We start from the raw sequence: 21173 nt of genomic DNA, 5'->3' as shown, positions 1-21173 counted from the left end.
CTTGTGAGGTGGTCACGGCCAAGCGGAGGGCCTTCGAGCTGATCTGCTCTGCTCCCTGGTGGAGAGGATAACACCAGATCACTAAGTGAGCCGAGACCACCGCAGCCACCAGCTTTAGGGGTTCCCTGTCCACCATTGCCACCAGGGAGAACCAAGTCCTGGACTCTTGGTAAAGGACAATATGAAATATCAGCCACGACTGAGTCATCCCCGGACAACCTCCTGAGACACAGCTGAATAGAGAGGCGAGTCAGGCTTAAAATAGCTAAATAAATCTTTAATATTTCTAATTGCAAATGTACAGAAATTGCACAGCCACAGTCTTAGAACACCAACTTTCTCTGTACATTATTACACAGTTAAAAGTCACAGCTGGAGGGAGAGTCCAGCCAAGACTCCAACATTTGCAGTTTTGTTCTTTTCACATACTTACAAAAGGGGGAGCAGGGAAGTGGTGTGGGGGCTGCGACGGCTTTGGAGCCGAGTGTGTAGAAAAGGGGCTATTTCCCTGGACAGTCTGCCTTCCGCAGACAGACGGGGTGGGAGAGAGATAAGTGCACCCCAGGCAGATGCTCTGAAGGGTGGAGGTGGGGGGGCGTGGAGCTCTGGCCTCGGTTCCCCACCCCCTTACTGGGCAGTTGGAAAAAGTCTTCACTTATAGGAAGTTTGGCAGTTTCCTTCACCCTAAACATAAAAGTGAAGCACAAAAGTCAGGCCTCTGTGTTGGCAAAGGGGGGGAGAGCTTGCTCCAGCAGTCTGGGCTGGGACCTTGGTCCTCCCCAGGCAGGAACTGCCTTCTCTCACTCCCCCGCCCTCCGGGCCCTGCCTGCTGGCAGCATCCACACCAAGACACAGGTTCTGTGTGGCCCGGGCAGGAGCCCCCTTTGCCGGCCCAGCAGGGCATGTGTGCCCATCACCCCCACACAGACAGCACTTCTGCAAAGCAAACAAATAAATGCCATGGGCAGGGCCAAAACCCCAACACCCAAATCCCAAACCTCTCCCTCCTGCCCAATACTGTTCTCTAGATTAAAAAATAAAATACAAACCATCGGAGAGCAGCAGTCCCAGGCAGCCCTCGGCAGCACCAGGACTAAAGGACTATGTACAACCATTAGGTGAAATAGTTACATTACAGTCAAACACCAAGAACATTTACAAAAATTGTCAGACTTGCAATTCAGATAAAAATCTGTGAAGAGTCTGTACACTTTTACAGTTTTTGCACTAGGTAAATAAGGTTCTCGGCCTGAGAGCTCACAGCCCAGCCAAGGGCTGCCAGCTCTGACCCGTCGCCACTGGCCCCCTGTGCCCTGCTGTCGGGCCCTGGGAACCTCCCCCTGTATTGCTAAGACGTGCTCAGTCCACGGTTGCTGTACGAGGCATCAGCGGGAGAGGAGTGGGCTGGGGAGGAGGGGAGGGTTCACTGGGCAGTGGAGGGGCAAGACTGACAGAGGCCTCCCTGGGGCCACGCCCTGCCTGAGACCAGGATGGGGAGCAGGGCCGCAGCCCCCACGGCTTTCCTTCCTGAGGTCTGTGACCCTTGGGGGCCGCCCTCGCCCCACCAGCATGTCTCTGGCCTAAATTAACTGCAGGTTTCATCTAAGAGCCCATCCCCAAGTACGGGCCCAGAACAGGGTGCGGTGTGGTCTGGGCCACCCCTCCCGCACACCCCTGCTGGTGGGCTCTGTGGCAACGGGGCAGCACGTCTCCAGCCCCGGGGGGCAGGAAGGGCTCGGCGCTCTTTCCAAGGGTCTCCTCTGCTTCCTGAGGCTGAGCAGAGGGGTAGCTCTGGATAGGCCCTGACTCTGCTGCGGGGCAAATGTCCCAGCTCTTGTACCCAGGGCTGGGGCTGGGAACAGGGAGGTACAGAGAGACCCAGGCTCCTGCCCACCTAGGTCCCGCAAGCGGGGGCGGGGAGGGCTGAAAAGCTACAGAACAGCCTAGAGCTGAGGAAAACCGGCCCCAGCTGTGGGGTGTGCCCCTTGCCTGTCTGCAGCGCCTGGGTCCTTGGCTGGGGGCCCGGGAAGGGTGAGAAGGAGGCCGGCCGCACACACGGGGCCTGGTGCAGGCCGCTGCTGTCTTGGAGAGGGAGCAAGTCTAACATCCTCCAGGGCCGCTATTTCCCATGCAGTGCGCACGCTCAATTTAAAAGGCCCCTGTGTTCCAGCAAGCGAGCAAGCGGGCTTTTGTTTCTAATGCATACTGTGAAAGGAAAAAAAATCACAGTTATCCACCTTCTCAGGGCCCGCGGGCATTAGAATTTTTTAACCATCAATCAGGAAGATCAGCCTTTGTCTCAGGGTGAGCAACAGCGGCCACTCCCTGCAGGGTCACAGAAGGGCATGCAGCACGCAGAGTGCCGTCTGGGCTGACTCTGCCCAGGTCTTTGGCTTTGGGGGCCCCAGAACAGCAGCCTGGGCCTGGGTGGCAAGTAAGGGAGGCGTGAGGGCCCAGAAGACAGAGCCGTGAGCCTCCCTGGATCTTTTTGGCAGAACAAGGGAGGAAGCGGAAAGCAGGAGTGTGAGAACAGGTATGGGGTAAATCTTCGGTTCCTCACAGCGGGAAGGGTCCCCGACAGGCTGCATGCAGTGGCAGGTGCCCAGCCAGGCAGGGGACACGGAACTCTGGCAGCTCCGTCCTCCCCACCCTCTCCCCGCCTGGTGACCAACCTGTCAGCTCCTGGAACTGAGGGGGCAGGTCCCACAGGGCAGGGGCCTGGCTGCCAGGGAACCTGGGCCCCTAGCTCTTTAATCCCACACCTCTCCGGGCAGCTCCCTCCCTGGGGAGCGTGGGGGGTACATGCACTTGGCCAAATAAAGAAGGAAAGGTGACACACACCAAATTCAATAACCAACAGAGACGTGTTTTGGCTGGCCCCCTGCTCCCACCAGGCTGTCCCACTCCCCACGTGCAGTCTCTTCGGCCTGCACCCAACACGCTTCTTGGGCCGGAAGAGAGGGGAGCGGGCTCCCGCCGCGTCGGTCTCTGCTCCCTCTGTGGCCGCCTCCTGGACCGTGGGCGGAGGGCACAGGGAGATAAGCCTCAGCCTCTTGCCCCCCGCGCTGGGGCTGCAACTGTGGGGTGCTCCTCCCCAGGCGGAGGCCCTGCCCTGGGCCACCAGTCCTGCCTTGCCTCGGGCAGGTTAACAATTGCTGCTGTTTCTGAACTCGCCGTTCTCAGTAATCTGCAATTTGGTGGGGTTGGTGGGGGAGATGCCGTTACGGGTCTGCATGCTGTACCTCTCTTTGAGCTGAGTCAGGGCGCTCATGAGGCGGGCGTTGGCGGCGTCCAGGGAGGCAATGCGCTTCTCCTGTGGACAAAGATGGCGTGAGCTGGGGCCACAGGATGGGAAACAGATCTCCCTGGGGCGGAAGTGCTGGGAAGGGAGGAAGGTGGCCTGGAGGAGATGCAGGGATGGCCAGGAATGCTCCCCGTGCGAAAGGCACTGAGGCTGTGGAGCAGTGGGTGAGTGGGGAAGGGGTGGCCTTGCCACCTGGGCCACGACCGCCTTCCTAATGTCTCCACCGCATCACCTGCTTCTCATCCACACAGAGCAGCTCTAGTGGTGTCATCTATCAGCCACCCAGGGCCCCGAGGGCAGGTGCCCTGTTCATGTGTGTTTGCGTGTGACACAGAGGTCATAGGTCCTAGTCAAGTGTGTGTAGTTGACAGTTTGAGCAAGCCTGGGCCTATTCCTGGGTGAGTGAGAGGAAAAGGGCGCAGCCTTGGGTGAAGGAGACTGGAGGCCAGAGTCTCTAACACGTATCCCTCTCAATGCAGTTGAGAAGCCATAGCTCTGAACAAGAGCAGCCCCCCTGCTCCCTCTGCCCAGCCTGTGTCACCCCCAGCCTTCCCCATTTCCCTCCCAATAGCTCCCGCTCTTTGGTCAGCACCCCTGGTGAAAGGCAATACCCACCAAGTTGCCCCAGTAGGGGAGGAGTTGCCTCACCCCTTTCACAGCCTGTCCTAGAGAGCTTGTGGTCCACCAAGACCCTCAAGTCTGACTTCTCAGAGCAGAGATCCTAGTCTCCTATTCCTTTGCACCTTTGCAGGGGGTATGACTGGGGATGTGGAGAAGCCCAAGTCACCCAGTCCTTATCCCATGTCCTTTGCCACCTGTGGCTGACCAAAGGGCCAGAGCCCCCCCACCTGGGCATCAATGATCTTCTGTTTGGAGTCTACAGCTGCTTGCATCTCTGCGTGGTCCTTCTTCAGCTCCTCCTCCACAGACATCAACCTGCGACCAGAGACAAGAACAGTAAGGCTGGCACCTGAGGGAGATGATGAGGTAGGTGTGGGGTCTGCAGACCCAGGCCATGGTCCCTGCACAGAGGAGACACACTAGGCAGGCCCCTTCTTGGGCCACAGAACCCCCCACACTTGCCTGGGACAGACGCCCTCCAGTTGGACCCCAGCCACTGACTGGGGCTGGACCTACTCCTCCCTTATACTTCGCCTGCCTGATTCTGTTCTGAAATCCCCAGAAGCCCCTCAGGCTGCCCTTTTTCTGATATTCTTCCAGGCGCCAAGGTGGATAGGAGTGGGTGTTGGATCCTTCCTGTCCCCCAGAGCCAGGCAGGTGGTAGTAAGTCATGGGGCCAGTGGTATGGGTGGGAAGACAAAGGCTCTGGAAGGCTCTAGAGCTTTCTCTCCCACTCTGTATTCACTGAAGCTGTGCCAGGCACTCGTGGTAGCGAAATCAATAGAGTAGTCCTTCCCCTTAAGGAGCTCACAAGATAGCAGGGACACAGACTGGCAGACGGTAGTTACCACCTGCACGGGAAGCTTGGGGGCCATGGGGACAGACAGCAAGATGGAGCTAACTGTCCCAGAGGGTGGGGTGGAAGGGTGCACACACTGAACGGACATCTGAAGGGTACACAAGGTCTGCAGGTAGGCGCTGAGCAGAGACGACAGGAGGAATGCTGTCTGCAAAAGCTCAGGGTTAAGGCAAGTGTGGCTCTGTCACCAGCTGCCCCTTCTCTGAGACCCTTCCTTACCTCATTCTGCTGGTCTCATATACCTGTCAATCACTCTTGATCACTCCCATCTTCCAACTCCCTTCCTTTAGCTTTTGGACCCCATGCTCTCTGGGTTTCACTGCTAGCTCCCAGGCCATTGCTTGTAGACAGCTTGTCCCGCCTGCCCCTAGGATGTCAGGGCTCCACAGGGCTCTGCCTCACCTGTTCTCACTCTACACATGCTTCTCAGATGAGCTCATCAGCTCCCACGGCCTCACTTCTGTCCCTACCTTCACAACTTCTCTAGCCCAGCAGAGCAGTCCCCCGACCCCTGGCGAGCACTTGGCCCAGAGCATTGTACACGCACAGGAGGCCAGCGGTGCTGGGGCAGGTACCTCACAGGGCTGTCGTGAGGAGTCAGGGGGTTGGGCATTGGGCCTAATCAGGAGAAAGGGGTGCGTGCGGGGCCACACCAAGGGCGGGGCATTCCTTGTCACAAAAAGGTAGACATGGAGCAAAGCCTGTGAGGACCTGGGAGGGGAGAATGGGGGAAGAGGGGCAGGAAATGGTATTATCAGAAGGGGAATTACACTGGGGGGAGGGACTCCTGCTTCCAGTTGTGGTGAGATAATAGCAACTGGACTTACCCTCCTGCCATTAAAAACAAACAAACAAACAAACTAGAAAACTGGACAAGATATATGAAACAAAGGCTGCCAGACACCGAACAGGCAGTGTAGTATGAGAAGGGAATACACGAGGTGCTCGCTGCCTGGAGTGTCCATGCCAAACACAAGGAGGGAAGGGACTTCCCAGAGTCGAGGAGACCCAGGGAGGGCTGGGAGGTGAGACAGCTAGGATTCGTGTGGCCGTGCCAGAGAGGAGGAAGATGCAAAGAGAACTCCACCTGTCTCCTGAAGGGTCTCTGGCTGAGGATTGGTCTGCATGCCTGTGAGAAAATGGGGCAAGAACCATTGGAAAGGAGTTCACAAAACTACCTTAGGAACGTTCATGCTCCTTCCAAGCACGGTGGAAAAGAGGTACTAACATAGGGGGCCTCAGGCAGAATCCCCGGAAGAAAACTGCCTGAATAGTGAAGCCAGATTTGGCCTAGTTTAAAGGCTGTCTGGGACCCACCCAATAAAGTTTAAACATAAGCCTCAGAAGAATCAAACTAATAACAAGTAACCTTGTTGTGTTCCAGAACAAAATCCAAAATATTTAAAGACACACAAGACATCCAGCACCTACGTAAAATTTATAATATCTGGCATACAACCAAAAATCACCAAGCATGCAGAAAAGTAGGAAAATATAACCCAAAACCAGGAAGAAAATTAATCAATAAAAACAGTCACAGATGATAGAATTAGTAGACAAGGACATTAAAATAACTATTGTAAATATGTTCCACATGTTCAAGAAAATAGAGGAAAGCATGAGCAAGATGAGATTTAAACCAAAGTGAAAGTCTAGAGGTGAAAATACAATATTGGAAATGAAAAAACACTGTAAAGAATAGATTAGACACTGAAGAAGAAATGATTGGTGAACCTGAAGACATGGTAATAGAAATTATCTAAATTGTAGGAAAAAGGAAACAACAGAGCATCAACGTATGTGGGACAACATAAAATAGCCTAACATATGTGCAATGGGAATCCCAGAAAACCGACTGGGGAGGCATGACTATATCCCCACAGATCCAAGAGTTCAACACACTCAAGAAACATGACTAAACCACACCAAGGCACATCATAATCAAAGTGTTGACAATCAATGATAAAGAAATAAATCTTAAAAAAAATTCCAGAGAAAAGCAGTACATTAACATAATGACAGCGGGCCTTCTATTATAGCCAAGGTGAAAGCCAAATTGGGCTCACTGCCTGTTTTTATAAATAGCCACACAACACAAATAATTCTGCTATAATGGCAGAGTTGAATAATTGCAAGACACCATATGGCTTGCAAAGCTTAAAATATTTATTATCTGCCCCATTACAGAAAGTTTCCATCCTCTGCTGGAAGTGCCAAAAAAGAAATAGTAAGTGGATAAAGGAGATAAAATGGAACCATCACAAACACTCAATACAAAAGAGGGCAGGAAGAAGGGGAACCAAACAGATAGTACAAATGAAAAACAAGTATAGCAAGACACTAGGTTTAAACATAATTATATTGACAATTACATTAAATGTAAGTGGTCTAAACATTCCAATTAAAAGGCAGAAACTGTCAGATAAAACTTAAGAAAAATAAGATGTCTGTAAAAGAAACTCACTTTATAGAGACATGTACATGGGTTAAAATTATAAGGATGGAAAAAGACATAGCAGACTAACACTAACTAAAAGAAAGTCGGGGCAGCTGTATTAATATCAAACAAAGATTTCAGAGCAAGGAAAATGATGAGGGCTAAAGAAGGTGCTTTCATGACGTTGAAGACGTCAGTTCATCAACAGTACATAACAATTCCAAACGTGTGTGCATCTAAGAATCGTGTTTCAGTGTACATAAAGCAAAAACCAACAGAAACAAAAGGAGAAAGACAAATCCATAATCATGAATAGAAACTTTAATATCCTTTTCTCAGTAAGTGACAGAACAGTAAACAAGTAGAAAAAAGCCAGTGAAGACGTAGAAAACTTGGGATACTCAACCAAAGTGACCTGATAATCGGTGTTTACATTAGGAAGGAAATATACCAGGACTGGTGAGTGGAAATAAGCGTGTTAAGTAAACCACTGACTTCAGGAGGGCTGGGACCTCTCAGAGAACAGACACAACGCACAGCAGGGGGTTGAGCGGAAAAGTGTTTCCATTCTTGGAAGCACACACATGAAGTCAGCCAAGCGCAGAGCTGGCGGGCACGTGAGCAGCAGGTTGCTAGTCACCCCGGTTATAAGGCCTCTGTTCATGCTGACCATTTTCTAATGGACAAGCCCACAGGTAAGTGAAACAATCAGTAATTAGGAGCAGAAAAACAGGAGCAATTCGGGAAGGGTTTTTGTAGTGGACAAAGCGTGCGGCCAGGTGGGGATGTCCTGCCCACTGCACACGGGTGGAATCCATCCAGATGACAGGCTCTTGTACAATGTTAACAAGCTACAAATCCACACTGTCCCTCTTGTACCGTATCATTACTGTCATAAGGAAGGAAACTCCAGGCATGGGTCTCTGTGGGTTGGCCCAGAAGCTACACCTTGACTGCACTCCCTGCCTACAGACACGGAGGAGGGTGTATCCACCCTACCCACGAGCAGGGAGAGAGAAAAAGGGAATCAACACAGAATCTGATATACGCCATCAATAAAGATGAGAGCCAGCATTAAAACCCACAGTCCCCCTGGAAATCTTCCTGCGTTACCCATGGGCACCTTAAAACTCGACACGTCCAGAACTGGCATTGTCATCCCTCTCCCTCCTCACCCAAACTGCTCTTCTTCCAAAGTTCCCCAGCTCAGTAATTGGCACCATGACACAGCCAGATGCTCCTGGCAGAAGAAGTCTAGGGGTTATTCTGCCTCCTTCTTCTCTCTCACCTCCCACCTTCACCCACTGAATTAAGTGACATCCGGTCCGACGTCTCATGTCCTGCACTGGGACCTCATTGTCTTTCTCGGCGTCCCAATCCAGCTTCTAAACCCCCCTGAGAGCACTTACCAAGACGCTGTGACCCCTACAGGGCCCACAGGCCCTCGGCTGACCTCCCTTCTGCCAGGCCCAGCTCTGCGTCCTGCCAGCAACACACACAGTGCCACGTGGGGCTCCCCACACTCCAGGCTACCTCTTACCTCCAGGCCGGTGCCACGCTGTCCCCACCGCTGGGGTCACTCTCTTCCCTCCCGTCTCCCACTCAGCTCATCCTGCAGCTGACCGGCCCCTCCCCCGACCAGGAGCCTCCTGAAGGGCAGCGGACAGGTCTGTCCCCTGTGCACGTGGGGCCAGGCCTGGGGCCAGAGCAGGGACAGACCACGCTCACCTGCTGATGATGCCCTTCATCTGGATGTCCTTGTCCTCCTGCTGCCGTCGCAGCCGCTCCTCACCCTCTTCCAGCCGCGCCTGGTACTCCAGCACCAGTTTCTGCGTCGTCTCCTCCTGGCACTTGAACAGGGTCTCGTACTCCTCCAGCTTTTTGTTGGAGATTCGCAACTTGTCCTGCAGCACTGCCAGGTCCTGCCAGGAGGGCAGCGTGCCACGGGCACAGCACCCAGGACAAAGAGCACAGCCTCATGAGCCCGAGCAGGAGCAGAGGGTGGGAGGGAGCCCGGCTCGGAACGCCTCAGGCTGTCAGCATCACACGGCGAGGAGACGCCAAGCCTCCCGCCAGCCGGGCTCGCTCCACACCGAGCTCCCCGCCGCCCGCCCTTACAGCTATGAAGACTCAAACCCAGATCTCAGAAGTATGGATTTAAGTAGGGTCTTCAGCTTTGTATAATAAAGGTTAGAATACCCCGGAAAACGTTAAGGAGATCCGACAATGCCCTGTGGGGGCTCGCCAAGAGGGGAAACTGAGGCCCAGAAGGGGAGGTGACCCAATCATACGGAGAGTAGAATGACTGACAGGTTAGGTAAGATCACAGCCTCCCAGCCTCTACCTGACCCTAAAGCCAGGGCAGTGGTGGAGGGAAGTGGGGGAGAGAGAGAGGTCAAGGGCAAAGTGGTCCCGGCTTTCTGGACCTGATTTAGCCCAGCACACTCAGCCTTTGGGGAGCAGAAGGATGTGCATGGCAGCAAGAGAAGCAGCAAGCTGGGAGGCTGTGGGCTGGACGGAGGGCAAGGCAGGGTTAGCACCGGAATCAAGGGCTTTGGCCAGGGTACCGTGAGAACACAGGATTGGGAGAGGCAAGAGCCTCTCCTTGAATCCTGGGTGACGGGAGCCCAGCTCACTCAATGGCAAAGGACTGTCCTCCAAGGTCAGGAGACAACAAAGCCTGCAAGACGCAGCCCTACCCCAATGTAAACCCTGAAGCTAAGCTGGACCCAGAGGGGAGCCCGGCTCTGGGAGAACTGGCCCTGGCCTCATCCTGGGTCTTCTGCTCAGCTGGCCAGAGGGGTGTGGGAAGGGCCAGAAAGAGGCAGGACCAGGTCTCCAGGGAGTTCAGGGAACCAAAGCCTCTTGGGTTTGCCTGTGAGGGTGAGTAGCAAAGAGGATGAGAGAAGCAGCAGCTCCTTCAGCCAAGGGACAACGAGAAAGAGGACACTCCAGCTGCAGCCTGACCCTTACAATCGTTCAGGCAATCCTGGCAACTCACAAATGGGAACTGGAGTCTCGGAAAGGTAGAGCCTGGCCCCAGGTTCATGCAGGGAGCCTGGGGTGAGGCTGGCCCTCCTTGCTCCCCAGCCAAACTCTGGCTCTTAGAGCACTGTGCCCCATGTCCCCTGATCCCCTGCACATTATTATGGTGAAAGCAGGTGGATGCGGTGGACCCAGGGGATGGTGGAGGGGGCGGAATGCAGCATGCACATGGACCTCGCCTGAGGCCAGGGAGGGAGAACGGCCACCCTTAGCTCCATGCCCTTGCCTGAGAGGCTGCTACAGGCTTTCCTTGGCCAAGAGGGGCGAGGGCACCAGAGGTGAGTGGGGGACGTGGCTGCTGTGTGGGGGTCTTGTGCTGCTCCTGTGTTGACCTGGGCTTTGGTCTTCAGGAGACGAGACCCAGCCACAGAGCCGAGGCAGCTGCCCCAGCTGGGAGAATTTTGGAGGACAGAAGCCTCCACTGTCCACCAAATGCTGGATGTGTGTGGTGGGGGAGGACTTGGATATTTTAGAACCAGTTATTTCCCATGGCAGAAAGAAAACATCTCAGTAGCAACCTGACTCCGGCCCTCACCCTGGCTCTTTCTCTCCCAGGCCCTAGTAGAGACGGAGACTGGGAAAGAGCCAGGCCTCGGGCAGGTACCAGCCCTGTGCTGGGGGTGCTCTCCCAGCTGTCTCAGGGACCCAAGCCTCCACCTCCCCACGCAGGAGGCTCCCTCACGGGACTCCATGTATCTCTTTGGCACCCCCGACCCTCAAGTCCCAGATTCTCTGAAGCTCAGCTGCCCAGTCACTTGGGGACGGAGCCTCCCAGAGGTCCGATGACGAACTCCCAGGAGTCTGGATTCAGTACAAGTCCCAGCTGAGTCTCATGTGAAGCCCGTATGGGAAACCTCGGCTCTAAGCTAATCCCTCTTGCTGTTCATCCTCCAGATTCCACTGACCACTGTCCTCAGGGGAAACCAGGGGTTGAGAGGGGATCGGCCATTTGCAGGACTGAGCAGCACCGCCCCATTCAGGGCTCGAGAGGAGAGACTCCTGCCAGCAGCCAAGGGAGGCCACCCCGCCCTGTCCCCAAATGCCAGGGTCCAGCTTTACCTTTTCTGCTTGGCTGAGCTCCTCCTTACTCCTTAGCCTATCCCTGTGGGGGGGGTCTGGGCCCAGGCCCTCGTCTTCTAACTGCGCGTTCATGGTCAAGAGCCAAGCGGCCGTGCGGTCCAGGGCATTGGGGCTCACGGGTGAAGGGCCCTACAATGAAACACAGCTGTGAGGGGCCGGAGGGAGGCAGGGGGAGGGAAGGGGTGGGCATGGCACTGTGTGAGCCATGGGGACAAGTGGCTCAGAGGCACAGCAGGAAGGGAGGGGACCTTCAGCTGACCGGGCACCTACTGATGGCAGCAACTCCCAGACAGCAGCCTGAATCAGACTCAAATGTCCGGGTGGCATCCTGAGCTGCTCTCGGCTGCCCAGGTGAGAACGGGTGAGCTGGCCCCGGCAGACCAGGTGCTCTACCCAGACCACGTCAGTTCCACATACTACGTGCAACCCCTGGATGACAGGAATCACCCAGGTACCCTGCAGCTGAGCTCTGGAGGCCAGCTCAGGGCAGGTATGGGACCTTTGGGGGCAGCTCGACTCCTACCCTGAGTAGGGCTTTAGCAGGCTTGGAAATGAAGATGGACTAACCCTCCTCCTTCTCACTGACCCAGCTGTCTCTCGGGGATCTGGCTGAGGGACCCTCAGGCCGCAGTGTCCCTGGTTCACAGGATTCAGGCAGGGGCCAGTGAGGCCGGGGCCAGTGGGGCTGGGGGAGGGTTGGTGGTATGTGTGGCAGGCTGCTGGGATGGGGCCGAATGTGGCAGCATTCAGCATGGGATGGCAGCTGGGTGCAGGTGGAGATGAAATGACTGAGGAGCAGCATGACATGGGTATGACAACCTGCCTGGCCCTCCGCCCGCCCGCCGCCCGCCAGCAGCACTGACCTGTTTATGCACTGCGCGAGGCTTCAGCTCGGGGCTGTCGCCCTTGGAGGAGGACGACTGCTGCCGGAGCCGGGCTCCGGGGCCAGCCCAGTCAGGGGAGGCCGACGCCAGGGTTCCGCTCGAGGGCCGCGGGTACTGCAAGGTGCTCAGCAGGGTGGGCGGCGTCCGGCCACGGGGGGCCGGGGGCGGGGGCGGGGGTGGGGGCGGCGGCTGGTCGATCCTCCGCTGGGGGCCGGCACTGTTCTGCCGTGGCACCGTGGGCTGCCCGCCCTTTTCAGTCAGTGACATCTGCCTCCGCGCCAGCTCCCCCGGCCGTCGCCCGAGCTCCTCGGCGGCACTGCTGAAACTTCCCAGCTTGGCAGCAGCTGCCAACTCCTCGCTGTTGCTGTGGGAGCTCAGGGAGCTGTGGCCCTCAGAGCCCGAGTCGCCAAGGCCGCGGGGCGACAGAGGCAGGCCGGCCGCCATCTGGTACACAGGGTTCTGGAAGGAGAGTGGTGCCAACAACTGGGGCCGGCCTGGTGCGCCCTCAGAGGTGCCCGGTGTGGTTGGCGTCTGGCCTGCCCGCCGCACTGTGGCCAGCCCTGCCAGGTTCACTGGGGCTGCCCGGGCTGGCCACCCAGCCACCAGCTGAGTTGCAGGGGCCTGCCCGTCGGCAGCGAGGGCGTCGGGCCCCGCCGGGGAACCCGCCTCCCCGTCCAGCGTGCGAGCGTCTTGGAGGTCCACCATGGACAGGCTCTTGCCACCGTTGGCCATCTGAAGATCAGGTTCGTTGGCTTCCGAGTAACTTGAGCTGCGGGCAGGTGAGGGCTGGACCCCGGAGGACCTTGTGACAAAAAACAAGTCCTTGTTTTCGGGGGTTGGAGACGGTAACCGGGTGAAATCTATCAGACTGCAGGGAGACAAGCACACACAGGGAAAGAAGGGGAAAAGAAGAACTGTGAATGCGGCCCAGGCGGGTCCAAACCGAGAGCCCCCGCCAATCCGCCAGGCCTGGGAGGGGGGGCGAGGAAGGAGGTTCAAGGGCCGCGAGACGGGGAGAGTCCCGGGGACCAGTGGTCCAGCTGTAAAACCAAACCACAGCCTGGGCAGCGACCCTGGCAGAAGCCACCAGGGGGACTGAGTGGCTGAGATGGCTGCTCCTGCACAGAACCTCTACGCTAGGGGCCAGTATTGCTAGTACCAGGCCAGGCTGCTTGGAAGGCCCTCTCCCTGCTCAGCTGCATCTTGGGGTGATGGGTGCTGAGGTCTGGAGTGCTCTGGAAAATTCCCCTTAGCTAAGCCAAACCCACAACGCAGTGACTCTCTGCTCTCCAAGGGTCCTGCATGGAGAACTCCGACGTCAAAGCCACAGGGGCTCCCTCTGCCTCTTCCCTCTTGCTCCTGATCAGACTGATAAACGAAGTGGGGGCCTGGTGAAGCCTCCCCTGCCTGGCTTCCTGCTGCCTCCCCCTTGACTGACTGGCAGGCGGGGGCTGGCGTTACTGCCAAAAACAAGGCTTCAGAGGAGGATCCTCAAGGCATGACTCAGGCAGGCAGGTCTGCACCGCGGTGGCAGGCTGTGCCATCCCTGGGTCTTCCAGCCTCTCCCACGCCCCTCCCCAGAAGCCAGCTCCTAGGGACAAGGGACAATGTGGGGGCCGGCTGGACTTCGGAGGGGAGGATGTGGGGGTGAAAAGGGCTCTGAGTGGGCTGGAGGCAACAAGGACTTGGGGGTGTGACATGGGCTTGGAATGGGGAGTTAGAGTTGGCCTGGCCTGGGATGGAGAGAGGAAGCACCAAGCCCCACACGACGAGACAGGCAGGGCAGGCTCTGGCCACGGGGGTCACAGCACTTGCGGGCTGGGCAGCAGGAGGAGCCAAGAGAAACCCAGAGCAGCCGCATACCCGGTCAGGTCTCCTCAAAACCCACGTCTCTCAACCAAGGTGTATCCCCACCTGAACTCAGCTTTACCTCACTTGGTAGGTTGTATGAGTGAACCCCAAGACTCAGAGGGACTGGAAGTGGCACCTGGCTTCTTCCTGGGCCTCCAGTCGTATGCACCACATTCCCTAGATGCCTGATGTCCACACCCTTGCCTGCTTAAAAGCCTGTCACTGCTGCCACCTCTGGATGAGACCTGACACCCAACTCTGCTGCCCCAGCCTCATCCTCAACTACCTGGTTCAAGATGGTCCCTAGTAGGGAGGGAAGTGTACGAATGGGGCATAAATGATTCAGTATAAATACCTACTTTTTCCACAGGACTATCCTCATTTTGACATCAGCGTTCGAGAACATTTGCCTCCCTCACCATTGCGTGTGTTTTATTTACAGGGCACTAACCCGAGGCTAAGGGCTCAGAGTGAGGGCTGGGCCTCAACTCTCTCATTTTCTGGGGCTCCCAGCCTCAAAGCCTTGTAGTCACCCAAGCTCCTGCTAAAAACACATAGCCCTACACACCACTTCTGGAGATTCTGATTCAGGCCCAGAAAATACCAGACCAGATATTTTAACACACACCTGGGTAATGATCTGGAGGTATCTGGGACCAGTAATTGTTCTTCAATTGAATATACTGTCTTTCTCCAGGCCTTCATGCTAGTCCCTCTACCCAGAATGCCTTTTCCACCAATGAAAATGTTTCCTAAAAAGCTCAAAACCACAGTGCCACCTCCTCTAGGCAGCTTTCCCTGATTGTTTCCCCAAACGGAGTTTCACTGCTTAGGGCCTGCACAACACATTTTGAGTCTCACCCAGCTTGTTTTGTAAACACTGTGCAGGCATCTTCCTCCCCAGCTGAGACTGCAGGTGGTCTGTGCCTTGTCTGCGTGTGCACCCCACAATGTCCAGCACACCTGGCAGGCCTTACCCAGAGAGATCATTCTCAATCACCATCTTCTGCAGCCCGGCCGAGATGCTGCTGCTGCCAGAGCCAGGCGTGGAGGCCAGGTCGTTGGTCCCTGCGAGCTGCCCACTGCCTGGGGTGCTTAGTGCTGTATGGACGTCCCTTAGGATCCGAGGCAGGGGGCCCAGTTTGGATACGATGCTCTGCAAAGACACAGCAAGAGGAAGGTGAGACCTGCTGGGGCCCCCTGGGGAGCTAAGCACGCTGCGTCCAATCTGCGAGGAGCCAGGCAGAAAAGCAGACCCTCCCTGCCCCCCACCTGTCAGATCCAGCAAGTCTAGGGGAGTAGGGGGTAGAGCTGCAAATTACATATTTACATATTTCCAGGAATCTGCAAATTACATATTTACCAGCTCCCCAGACATTTCTGGGACAGGGTTTGAGAGGCTCACATGGAGAAGCGCTGACCTGGTCTAAGCCTTTGACCCTGTTCGTCCTACCCTGGTGCCTCCCCAGAGAGGAAAGCCCATGTGGAATCCAGAATTTCCCACACCCACACCGCCCTGTCCAAAAGGCTTCTGGGAGGGCCAGCCCCTCCCATGTCCCCTACTCCCCAAGGAGGGATGGGGGCTGACCCACTTCGACAGCTGAGCCCCAGTGGAGCTGGTCCAGGCACGGAGCAGGCACCACCACATGCCTGTCAGACAATTAACAAATGGATGGCCAGGCGGAGGGTGGCACCTGGGCCCATTTCAACTTCACTGTCATGGTTTAGGCTGATGGTGCTAAGGATTCCGGGCTGGGGGGCTGAGCTCAGGGAAGGGAACTCCGCCTTCACCTGCTTATGCAATGGCTTCCACGTAGGACTTCGTGCAAAAAGAAAATGGGAAAACTTATGCACCCAATAGTGCAGAGACTTGAGAGGCAAAGAGCTTGATTTCAAGTCCCTGCTGCCACACTGTCAGCGGTGAGGGCTGCAGACCGTGCAGAAACGGAGGACAGTGGCCGGCACAGGGGCTCCGTCAGTGGTGGCAGCTGGAGTGACCGGTGTGGGCAGCAGGGAGGAAGAGGGCCTTGGCCCTGATTTCTATTTCCCCTCCTGTGTCTCTCGTAGCCAAAGGGCAGTGGACACAAACGGGCAGAAATGACTACAATAGCAGCTGTCTGTGGTGAAAAGCTGGACTAACCCAAGTGTCCAGCAACAGGGGGCCGGTGGAATAAATTGCAGTCATATGACGAGACAGTCTGCGGTCACCAGAAGGTCACAGTGATGGCAGTACGCGCTACCGTGAAAAGACGTCCACAGCAGGGTGAGAAACGCACATTGCAGTGCACACGTGAGTTCTCACTTTAACACAGACAAAAAGGGAAGAGGACTCTGTGCTTGTGTCTGTACTTACACACACACAGATGTATCTAGAAGCCTGCACACCAGAGTGCCTGAGTGGTCACCTCCAGGAAATCGGACAGAAGTGGGGAGGCCTTCCAGCCCTGCTTCAGCGGGAGCTACTTTTGTAAGCCGGTCTCTTGGAACCCCGGAAAGCAAGATATTCTGGAAGGAGACTGTGGCAGACCCAGCCTTGCTGCAAAGAACCTGTTCACTGTGTGGACGGGGGCTGCCGGTGGGGGTGGGGGTGGAGGTGGGAGGCAGTGGACCCGCAGGCCAAACAGGGGACAACCCAGGTGACCGCAGCAATGTCAGAGGTGTGTGGGGCACACCCATCTCAACTGATGGTCAAGGGCAATTTCTGCAAAGGTTTGTAACTTCCTGCCTGCCACGTGGAGGTACAGCAGTCTCAATCTATCTTTTTCTTATCAGGGGCCTTGAAACCCAGTCAAGGACATTTTTGGAGAAACAGCTAAATCTGGCCACATTTCCCACAGCTTCGTATGTGGAATCCACCCACTCAACACCGAGTGCACAGAGGCAGAGCCGAAACCCCAGTACGCAGAGTGGGCTCCCGCGGCAGGTACTGGCAAGTGAATGTGGCCACCAGGAAACAGGGCCGAGGTCCCACTGTGTGCTGACAGGGCGTGGGTTGGAACCCTGGGCTCTGGCACCGAGGCAGGGCTGCTGATCTGCCCCACTCGAGGAGAACCTTTGCCCGCCCTCTGCTCCAGGGGGGCAAGTACCTGTTCGAGCTGGCTGACAGCCTCCCAGAGCAGCGAGTGCAGGCTGGAGAGCTCACGGCCCAGGTCGATGTAGCCTTCGAAGCCGGCTGTGTTGGAGATGGTCTCAGGGTTGGAAATCTCCAGGAGGAACCGTTGCATGTTGGTCCACTCGTGCTCCAGGAACTGGTTCATGAAAGACATGTACTCTTCCTTGCTGCCAAATCTGGAAAGAGCAGACAGTGGTCCTGGGTTCGAGGTAGGTCGCAGAAAGCCAGCCCCCCCCCCCCCCGGGAGGCCCCCTTCTCTGAGACACCCCCACCTCCTCAGCTCCCATCCACCTTGGGCCACTGTGGCCAAGTCTGAAGTCACCACCAGCACGACAAACCCATGCCGTCCTCGGGGTTCCCGACCCGAAGTGGAGACACCCCCGTTCACCAGACAGCTAAGCCAGAGCCTGGCGTATCATCTCCTTCCCCTCCCTCCCCACAACCGACAAGGCCTGCGGACCTTAGCTTTTCATCACCCTTCACCTTGCAGCCACTGCCTCCTGCATCGCCATCCCCTGTCACTTCTACCACTTTTCTTCTAGCCGAAACCACAGCTACGCTTCCCTCCAGTCTCTCAGCAGCCAGTCCCCCTCCCTTCAAGCCCTCACCCCACTGCCGTCAGGCTGAGCTTTGCAGGACCCAGCACAGAGGAGGGCCACGCTGACCCTTGCTTACAGCCCGCCCGTGGCTCCCCCTGCCCTGCCTAAGCTTGAAGTCCCTGCTGTCTTATCTCCCACTTCTCCCGGCCTGGCGCTTGACGATTCGAGATGCCACGGCACCTTGTCCCTCCAGCACCTAGCCCTCCCCAGGCCGCCCCCCTCACCTCCCCCGCTCCTGCTGCCCTTCCATGAGCGGGTGAACGTCTTGTCGTGACACGCAGCTGGGAGCACGTGTTCTGGGAAGCCTCCCTGTCTCCTCTCCCAAGCGGAGGGCCCCCCTGAGACCGTGCACCTCTAGCACTGCTCTGCTGCTTACTCTGCATTGCCGCCCCCTTCCCCTGCCGAACTGCCGGCTCTGGAGGGCTGGACCAGGTGTGATTTAACGCCCTACAGAGGTGGCTTGGAACTGGGCTCCATCTATGCTTTGTGAATGAGCGACCAGATGACCGAGCCCTTTCATTTCCACCCCCTCGCTCTAAGGTACAGTCAAAAACACCAAAGTGCTTGACGAGCAAGGACATCCTCGACAGCGTGAAGCAAGGACAGTCTGAATCAGCTCAAATGCCCAACCACAGGCGACGGGCTAAGGAAACGGGCCCTTCGCCTCTGAAGGCATGTTAGTCATTCATTTCAAAACGAGGCTCGTGAATGTTAAGTACATGGGAGACTCCTGATGACAAAATGTTAATTCAAAAAAGCAGAAGAAAAAAATATCTTGTCTTCTCACCTTTGAAAATTAAGGAAACACACCAAAATGGCATGTACTTTCAGTAGTGGGAAGGTGGGGTGGGGAAAAGATTTTATTTTGAAAAAGGGGGAGAGGGAGGACTGAGGATGACAGGGGTTCAAGCAGAGCCCCCTGCCCCCCAGCTCTGGGGCAGAAACACCCACGGCCTGTCCCCTGCCCCTGGGGACCCAGCTCTGGGGCAGAAACACCCACGGCCTGTCCCCTGCCCCTGGGGACCCAGCTCTGCACCCGGGGGACGCAGCACTCACTTGGCAAAGTTGGCCAGGTTCTGGGTAACCTTGGCGATGAGGGTGAGGGTGCGGGCTGTGCGGTCATCGGGGTACTCCTGCAGCAGATGGAAGAGTGAGGGCGACATGATGGCTGGGCACAGGAAGCGCAGAAACAGGGAGGCACTGATGAGCCGCTCGCTGATGTCCGGCCGGCCGCGGCTGCTGCACTCCTGGCGCCACGAGGCAAACACTTCCTTCAGCTCCCGTGGGAAGACGCTGTATAGGGACAGACAAGCATGGACCCAGTGGTCAGGCAGTGGCCCAGGACGGATGGCACTGAGCAGGAACCTGGTTCTGGGTCTGACGGAACCCTGAGTTCCAACCCCAACGGCTGTGTGAGCTCAGCCCACTGCCTGACCTCTCTGAGCCCTTTACCCTGCCGTTCGTCATCCATCATCCAGGGCAGGGCTGCTGGGGGAGCTGAGAGGGCACAGTGAGTGCTCAGCAAGCTGACGGAGCACACACCCCAGTGGGACAGAACACAAGCACAGAGGAGTCAGGTCTCTGTCCTAACCGGAACCAACGGCAAGGGCCAGCTCATGGTCCGGCCCCTTCCCAGCTTCCCCAGGGCTCAACCTTTCTCCCCAAACAGCAGGCATCTGGGTCTAGGTGAGGAAAACACAACCCAACAGACCACTGCTCCTTGGTTCCCATCACTGACTTTTGAGACTTACTCCCTTCACTCGAGTAACATTATGGGAAGTAGAGGTTTTCAGCAGAGCTCAGAGTGATCAAGAAGTGGGAAAATCTAACCACAGGGTGAAGACACAGCTCTCTACTTTCCAGACAGGGAAGGAAATGGAGAGAGGGACTTCCCTGGTTGATGTGGGCAGGGTCCCCAGCCCTCAGCTGGGGGCTCTCTCCACTGGGCATCCCTAACCTGCCACAATGAGGCCCCACATGCCAACCTCTAAGTGGCTCTCCTATCTTTTCACCCTAAAAGATGTGCCTCCCACACTGGGGGCAGGCCGAGATCCCGTGCTCCCTGAACCCAGGCTATGCCTGGCTCTGGCATTGGCTCTGGGTGCTCTTCCCAAGTGCCTGGTCCTCCCTGGCCTTCCGTTTCCTCACCCTTCCTGAGAACAAGGCCTGCCCTGCCCAGCTCACAGGGCCATCTTACGGCTGAGACTCCAAGGCCGTGAGAGGCCTTGGTGAACTTGGAAAGCTTCTGCCCAACAAACCCAGCACCCAGCCCGGCAGGCTGTTAGCAGGGCACGTGGGAGCACAAAGGCATGGCCAGAGAGGAAGTGAGGGCAGGCAGCCTTTACCCTGGCCCCCGAAGTGCCTGGCACAGGACAGGAGGGGGCAGACATTGAGTGAGGACATCTATTGATGGACTTGTCCAGAACTGAGTGGTGAGCAGTGCCTCTGGGTCTCTGACAAACACCAGAAAGAGGAAATGGAAATTGTCCATAGATATGTTTCCAAGTGTCCCACACCCGACCCGCCCTGGGAGCAGCAGGGCAGAGTGTGCAAACACAGGCTGGCTGCAGGTGGAGAGTGTGTTCCCAGAGAGTTCAAGTCCCTCTGGTCACTCCTCCACCCCCGGTGCCACAGGTCATTTGTGACCCAGCCTGAGGGGCCAAGGGGGTCCCAGGTGAGCACCTTGTGCAGCCCAGGGGCAGAGGGACCTGGGCAGTGGGGCACCAAACCCACTGGCTCTAGCTATTCCCTCTGCTCCCTCCCCAAGGCTGTCGCTCACCTAGCAGGCCTGTCGCTGCCTGTCCTTAGGGGGCAGCAAACCATTCCCAGGACCCTCCTGTGTGCCCAGGCCCTGAGCTGGTGGATGTGCCCCCCCTCCCGCCCCCAGGGTGCTCCCCCATGTGTAGGAAACGGATTCAGACACAGGCACAATCCCACTCCAATGGGATGACGGCTGGACACGGAGCCCAGGAGCGGGGAGCTGACTGCATCTGGGGACACGAAGGGGGCCATAGACGGGAGCCAGGTGTAAGGTCTTTAAGCAGCAATGGAAGGCGTGTGACGAAAGAAAGGGGTACGGAATAGCTGGGGGTGAGGCTGTGGGGTCAGGAGAGGGGCTCGATCTAGTGGGGAGTGGGATGCAGGTCCTAAGCTGGAGCAGTGACCAAAGAGAAACCCTGGGCAGCTCCTCCAGTGCGAAAATCACCCCACTGCTTAGAGCTGGCAGCAAGATCCCGACCCCGGACAGCCAGGCACGCCACATCGTGAGGAGGCTGGACTCTGCACTAGGTCAGACGGCCACCAGACACACAAACCCCAGAACGGGCAGGCGCCTGGGACGTTAGCCTTGCAGGAAGTGGCCCAGGGACTGATTCTGGCCCT

The 21173-nt window shown here is 56.8% G+C and overlaps 1 protein-coding gene and 1 long non-coding RNA gene across 10 annotated transcripts in view; one reads left to right on the top strand and one right to left on the bottom strand.

The window, feature by feature from the left end:
• Positions 1–256: 256 nt before the first annotated feature.
• The window catches only part of DAB2IP (DAB2 interacting protein), a 182676-nt gene continuing 161759 nt past the window's right edge, over positions 257–21173 (bottom strand). For 6 of the 9 annotated variants that reach the window (XM_074330947.1, XM_074330951.1, XM_019731231.2 and 3 more), the window contains 8 exons: positions 18849–19085; positions 17168–17369; positions 15059–15237; positions 12210–13098; positions 11326–11475; positions 8950–9143; positions 4153–4240; positions 257–3313 (listed from right to left, as the gene is read on the bottom strand). In XM_074330947.1, coding sequence (XP_074187048.1) covers positions 3146–3313; positions 4153–4240; positions 8950–9143; positions 11326–11475; positions 12210–13098; positions 15059–15237; positions 17168–17369; positions 18849–19085 — 2107 coding nt within the window. In that variant the 3' untranslated portion in view covers positions 257–3145. The remainder of the gene's footprint in view (positions 3314–4152; positions 4241–8949; positions 9144–11325; positions 11476–12209; positions 13099–15058; positions 15238–17167; positions 17370–18848; positions 19086–21173) is intronic. The other 3 variants (XM_074330948.1, XM_074330946.1, XM_074330949.1) reach the window with 3 other exon arrangements.
• Positions 15131–16977, top strand: LOC141571182 (uncharacterized). The gene is made up of 3 exons (XR_012495927.1): positions 15131–15261; positions 16149–16344; positions 16854–16977. It is a non-coding gene; the product is annotated as an uncharacterized LOC141571182 (long non-coding RNA).

This window comes from Rhinolophus sinicus, linkage group LG04 (genome assembly GCF_036562045.2).
Source record: "Rhinolophus sinicus isolate RSC01 linkage group LG04, ASM3656204v1, whole genome shotgun sequence".
Classification (NCBI taxonomy): domain Eukaryota; kingdom Metazoa; phylum Chordata; class Mammalia; order Chiroptera; family Rhinolophidae; genus Rhinolophus; species Rhinolophus sinicus.
The sequence above is the reverse complement of the archived record's forward strand: the minus strand, read 5'-3'. Positions and strand labels throughout refer to the sequence as shown.